Consider the following 7,019-nt stretch of genomic DNA (forward strand, 5'->3'; position numbering starts at 1 on the left):
CAATCTGTGCTAGCTTCTTTGGCTCTACATCCCACCACGATGCTAGACTCTCCTTGTAAGTGTCTTGTGATCAATGAGATGCAAGGCACTATGTACAACTACAAGCTTCTTTGCTCTCCTAGAGGTAAGCCTATTCCTCTAAAGGGAGTGGATGAAGCTATAAGTAAGACCAATTCCTCTCAATAGCAAAAGAATTAGAAACCTGAGGTAGCAAATGAATGGGTGGAGAAGTAGTCAAAGAAGTCGGCCATGCATAGTCCACCCCAAAATTGGGTCCTCTTGTGCCATAGTTTCCCTATCCATCTTGGCCTCCTCAAAATAACCCCTAAGAGTGGAAAATTTTGTCCACTTAGTATCAATGAGGTTGGCCTCTATAGGATCATGCATCTTTTGGATGACCTTCATGAACCTGGCCTTCACCTCAACATCCTATACGGGTGTAACTATACCAAGCCTTTGCATGTACCACTTGGGGATCAATGCATAGGAATCCATGTGTGAGGGAGTGTTGAGCTTCTCCCATCTTTGATGAATGTGCTCATTGTAGAATGCACACATTAACCTTCATTTGGTCCAGCAAAGAAATAATGCACTCATACAACTCTCCAAGGCTAGGTGCATTGGAATCCCCATATCTAATCATTTGGAAGATTGGAGTAATGATGGAGACAATATATTTTGCATCACCCAAAAAACATCATTCTTCACCCTCTTTCCCTGCTCTATCTTGCACTTAGGCAATTGATTCCATTTTGTTGTCATTATCATTAGTTGCAATTCCTCATGTAACTTGAGAATCCTCTCCAAGAGAATGAAATATGATGCAAATGGAGACTCTACGGGTTTCAAGAATTCCTTCTTAAAGGAGGTTCTAAAAAGTACATGTGAAATGTGGTGGTTGCAGATAAACATCTGCACAACTCTAGCATAACTAACAACTGTTTTGATCCAATCAATATTTCCCTTGCCCTTGAGTGCTTTATATATGGCATGCACACAAGGAGCCCACCAAATATGTCAATAAGCTGCCTCAAGTAACTTCCTTGCAACTTTGCACACATGGGCCACATTTGTCACTACTTGGAACACATTTTGTGGACCAACTGTTAGATTTGTGTGAATGTTGTCATTGATGTCAAACCCGGCGATCCGGTTAGGACCGGATGTCGCATGTTGAGCAACAGTGGAAGATAGGTATGTATGGGATATGAAGCAGTAAGGCATATATGGTTTACGAGAGTATTTTCCGGAAGGTCCTCTTCTCCGGAAGCTTGTGTTTTGCTTATCATGGTTTTTATTGAGTTTTGGTATTAGTTGTGTCTGTTGAATTGCTATTCGGATGTTTATATTGCATTATGATTTATGAATTCTATGCTCCAGAGTATGTGGCATTTGTATCCTGAAGATGGAAGTTGTTATGCTTGGAATTTGTGTCTATGGGTCCGTATCTATGGATCTGGTAGACCCTTGTTTTGTTCCGGTAATTGAGGCAATTGAAGCGGGTGAAGGAAGCATGTAGAAGATTTGTGAAGGCCGACTTGGTTACCCTTTGCTTTGATCAAGACATATTTTGGTAGCGTGTTGATCCGAGCAATGCTTTATTGTATAAACTTATTGTGTTTGGCCGACATATTATCTCGCTGTATGTGCTTACCAGTATATATATGTATGTGGATGTATGAGTTGTGGACAAAGGAGAGCAGTAGCATTATGCGAGCAGTGTGCAATGTGAATAGTGGAGTATAATGTATATGTAAGAGCGAAAGTGTATGTGGAAAGTGCGAGTGTAGCTATAGTGTTGCAGTAATCCCTTACCAGACTTGCTGTAGGCAGTTGTGGATAGCTTGGAGAGATCCCTTACTGGATTTGCTGTGAGTTGTTATTTCAGCTTATCTTGGAATTGACCTCATGCATTTGGAGATGCAATTTTCCTCAGTTCACTTATTTCTATTGCAGTGAGCATTCCGATAGTAAATCGAATTGCAATCAGGCAGTGAGCCATCCAACAGTAAGCCGATTTGTAATTCGGCAATGAGCCACCCTTTTTGTAAACACCATATAACTAGTTATATTATGTTGAGAGTTAACCCTCTCTGTGGTTTTTCCCATTTGGGTTTTCCACATATAAAATCTGGTGTCTATCTTGTGATTATGTTTTTCATTTATTCTGCATTTGTTAATTCATGTTGATGGGATTAATTGCCAAGGTTAAAATATCAGTAAAAGTTTTATAAGTGTGGAAATACTGATTCACCCACCCTCTCAATATTCCGGACCATTCAACCATTCAACACCAACTTCTTCAATAGCATCCTTGAGGACCTGAAATTGAAAATTGGCTTCGTTGCTACGCCCTAAACAATCAACAACCCTAAGAAAATAAGGGCCCTCTGTACATGTAACCATGGTATTGACGAGTAGATGATGCCTAATGTTTGTCCACCCATCCAAGACTATGTTGCATCCACTTGTGATCCAACATTCCTTTATTTTCTCCATCAAAATATTTATCTTGGAATAGTTCCTATCCAAGATTGTGGTCCTCAATTTTGTCTCCCCTAGTGGCACATATGATGGGCTTGCCCTTGCAATCTTTGCCACTGCCTCCTTATAATAAGGAGAGCAAGCCACATGGAATGGAATACCATTGCCAAACAAGAATTTGCCAATGGTATCATTTGTCTCATCCTTGAATAGTTTTGCTGCTAGTGGGTTTGGAGCATCACTTGCCATCTTGTGTTTCCCCCTAGCCTCTACCGGCCCTGAAGTAGAAGAAATTGACATATGTGCAGCTGGCCTTTGTAAAGCAGTAGAACTAGAACCTTGTTCCTAAAGAACCCTTGACCTTAGAGACAAACAAACAAATGCAACTGCAATGTCTTCAGCCACATAGTTTAGTCTTTCGGTCATTTTCTCACATTCTTCTACACCTTTGTTTTAAATATAAAGCAAGTGGACATTAACTCTAGTAACAGTGCCCTAAAATTCAAGGTTACAAAAGTGGCACTTTCACAACCTAGTGCCCCCATATGCCCCAAGTTTTTACTTTAATTTTATTGCCAATTGTCGTAGAAGAGACTTAGGATCAAAGAGACCCTTAGCATGTTTTGCCAGTAATGTGGAAGGGCAAGTAATATTTGCACTGGCAATGGAACTACTGGTTTGAGTTTCACAGTCATCTCTCTCTGCTTCAACACTTTCATCATGATCAGGTGCATAATCAGATTCATTTTTGCTTTCACTTTCAACTTCCTATTGAGGCTCAACCTCATCCTCACTCATGCCATGAGAACTCATAGTGGCACTGCAATAAACGATATAAATTTATAAGTTTTTAGTTTTAAAATTAAATTTCAAGCTATGCATGATACAAGGGATCAAGGCACAAAGATTTTCCTTTTTGTTTTTCTTCCTTCAAGTTGCACAAAGCACAGAAGTACAGGATACACAAATAGATTTTTTTTGTTCTTAATCTTTCTCAAACAAGGATTTCAGTTTTGTTTTTCTTACTTCAAGTTGCATGAAGCACAGCTGCAGAGGAAAAACAAAAGTTTTAATTTGACAAATTAAAAAAATTGAACATTTAAAAGGCTAAAACTTAAAAAATTAAAATACGACAGCTTGCTGTTATATAATTAAAAAAAATCAAAATTTGATTATGATTCATTGAATCATTTGCAAAATTTCAAAACTAAAAGTATTGAATTTAAAATTTAAAATTGAAATTTGCAACATGGTGTATGAATTTTATCAATGTTGATGGCAATATACGGCCATGTCTATGGATTCTATCAACATAAATGATAATATATAGACAAGTTTATGAATTCTACCAACATAAATCATTAAATTAATCTAAAAATTAGTCATAGAAGCTTACCTCTTGCTTGAAAAATGCTAGTTTTAATCCCTTGAGTTGTCAACTTGGTGTCACTCCTCTTCTTGCTCCTCCTCAACCCTCTTGACTCTCACTTTCACCTTGCACTTGCAGCTCTCACTCTCACAGTGACAACAATCAACTTGTTGATTTGTTTTTGTGAGTTGAAATGAGGATAGGAGGTAGTTTTATAGAGTTTGTGGGCTTTAGGTGGGGCCCGTAGGCCATTATGGTTCAGCCTTGGGCACAAGGTTTGAAGAAAATTAAAAAGAAAAACTTTTACGTTGTCTGACCTTGGGAAACGCTTGGGTGTCACCGAGATTGTCTGGAGACTCCTAGGAGTCTCTAGATGTCTCGGGGATGCAACATCCTCTCTAAGAGGGAGACATTCCAGGGGTGGAAGACTTGGTAGTAGGGCGGCAGGGGGACGTTCTTATCCCAGAAACGTAGGGATTTTGGGTGGTATGCATTCCCATGGAACACTAGACAACATAAAAGAGCTTTGGGTATGCAAGCAGAGTCAAAGTTTATAGTATACAATCTGTAATGTGGTAACTAGATTACTAAATATAGTTTGAGAATATTAAAATATTAACTTTATAGATGTCTTAAAACCCAACATCGTGAACTTGTAGCTACAGAAATTCAGATATACTTGTTGAGGCTTTCTCTTAAGCAATCAAGTAGAAAATTCCAAATAATATGCCACCCTATGAATAGGTATTGAATTTGAATGAAGCTAGAGAAAATGAAACGTCACCACTGACCTCTATATAAGTGATTGATTCATCGTTGGATCATTAATCTCAGTTCTTAGAAGGTCAAATGCCAACCTCCTTCCCTCCACCGTTAGTACCGTTAGTTCGGACTACCGGGAAGCCATACTGTCCATAGGCAGGCCACACCCAACCGCCCCATTAGAATAAATCTGCAGGCATAGTGGTTGAATCCTATTCCATGGCTTTACCATTTTCTGGGAATTCCACATGCCATTGGCATTTGAATAGAAGAAATGACAAACAAAGCAATGGTAGTACTATTCACTCTTTCAGCAAGAGTTATCTTTCCTGTGAGAAAAAAACATAGCTGTAGATGCTATTAGGAAATAAGGACAAAATGAAAACATTCTAATAAATAACAACAATCGAACATCTTTAAATATTTACAAGGATAAAATGTCCAACAGAATAGTAGTCTGAAACCGTTTGGAAGTTTTCTACCAACTTAATTGGTCCCTTTTAGAAGAAATATAGACAGATCAGAGCTTGTAATCTTGTAGGATATGTTTAAAATTTTGTATATAAGAACTTGCTTTAAGATCCAGCTTTTAGACTGTAGTAGCACCTTATTCCATGATGCAGATGGACAGGAGACACAACATTGGGATATCTATAATCAAAATTTAAAATGCAAGAGTACAATCCTTTGGACGTTGATGCCATGTTGTCGGAGAATAAACACTCACTCTATATTTCTTTGTTGCTAGGTTCACACATTAGCCTGCACTTTGCCTATTTGATTTGTCGATGGAAATTACACTTCAAAAGATGGTAGACCACAATTATTATTTAGTTTGAATTTTGGGTGAAGTTGTTCATGCATACCATCATATTTGATTCAGTGCTGAGATAGAAGCCATGGCAGTTCTGTATTTATACGTTCCAAGTTCCAGCATTAATTTGTCTTCCAAGAGTTTAATAAATGTAATATTTAGATTCGTAGATATCTTTTTTGTTTATTAGTTGTTATAGATAATAAATTACTACGTATGACTTTATATGTTAAGATGCAGCTGCAAACCTTTCATCTGTTCATTTGCAAGAACTGTTTCAATTCTAAGACACAAAGAATGAATAGTTGGACAGTTGGAAATAAGATGCCATTATTATCATAAATAAATAACTATAGCTATATTTGTAGCATCTTAGATGATTATTTTTAATACATGAAATTTTGGAAGATTATTTTCTTATTTAGTTTCTGTTCAATGTTCTTGTAGGTTTACAGACTTCATCAATTGAATAGAGCTGCCCAACTAGTAACATCCTTGATATTTTCGATTAAAGGTTCAGAGGTTGCAGCGCAGACAATGGCAGTAAATAGATCATTGCAAACACTGCTTGATGTTATACAAGTTCTTGGAATTTTTTGCATTTGGTCTTTGGCAGATTTTCTGATGAAGCTGTTTCCATCCCATCCAGAGTGCTCTGCTTGAATTCATCATATAGCTTTAGTGGTAATGAGTGTTTCAGGTATAAATAACCTCTACATATATTGGATGCCTCTAATGGTAAAATTCTTTCCATCTTGAATTTCAGGATTAGAAGCAACTAAGTGGAGATTCGACATGTAGATTTCTCTTACCACTTATTGGTCATTAGATTGTGTGCGGAACCTTGTTGAATGATAGAAAATTTAATCTAAACCATCCACAAGTTGAGGAATATGAGGAGATGAATTGGTAAAAAGTACTTGACCAACAGATTTTGATGTTACAAATCTGAAAACAAAGTCAGTTTGTAAGTTGACAGTTGCAACAAGACATGTATGATTAACATAGAATTGTTGAAAAATGCTAAATCACTTGGGTGTGTGATGCCCCCAGTTAAATTTCTGTCTTTGGTTACTTGTATATATGTCCTGTAGATTGTTAATGGACTAATAAAATGATCACTGCTAGGGTTTACTTCTGATTGCATTAATTTATAGCTGGAATGAAGCAATTAAGAGCACTGTGCTAGGGTTTACAGCTGGAAATGAAATAATAACAGTACTGCTTGTAATCATATTTTTGAACCAGTGGAAAATTAATAACATCATTTATTTCTCAAAGCCTTAGACAGCAAGTCTTGTAATCTTATTCTGGCTTACAATCAGGTGAAATTCACCAGAACTTAGAAGAGAACTTTGTGAGGTAGATAGGAATTTATCATCTAATATGACCTGTTTGCTGTTTTGCTCTTAGATCTGGCTATCCTGATCTATCTGGGTGATTAAGGTCAGATCTTGTCGATCTCCCAAGTGTCTGCAGTAGCAATGTATAGTGGGGGCTTGTGACAGCCAGGTGACCAGCAGTGACCTTCCTCAATGGTGGGTGGTTTGCAGAAGTCTCTGATGTTAAATGGCAGATGAAACAGAGTGA

General features: G+C 37.5%; 1 protein-coding gene across 4 annotated transcripts in view; it reads left to right on the top strand.

Moving 5' to 3' along the window:
- Positions 1-6,568, top strand: part of LOC131065544 (uncharacterized) — an 82,112-nt gene extending 75,544 nt beyond the window's left edge. For 3 of the 4 annotated variants that reach the window (XM_059219777.1, XM_058000077.2, XM_058000076.2), the window contains one exon: positions 5,877-6,568. In XM_059219777.1, the coding sequence (XP_059075760.1) occupies positions 5,877-6,092 (216 nt within the window). In that variant the 3' untranslated portion in view covers positions 6,093-6,568. The remainder of the gene's footprint in view (positions 1-5,876) is intronic. The other variant, XM_058000074.2, reaches the window with a different exon arrangement.
- Positions 6,569-7,019: the final 451 nt, after the last annotated feature.

The sequence above is a fragment of the Cryptomeria japonica genome, chromosome 4, assembly GCF_030272615.1.
Source record: "Cryptomeria japonica chromosome 4, Sugi_1.0, whole genome shotgun sequence".
NCBI classification, from domain to species: Eukaryota; Viridiplantae; Streptophyta; class Pinopsida; order Cupressales; family Cupressaceae; genus Cryptomeria; species Cryptomeria japonica.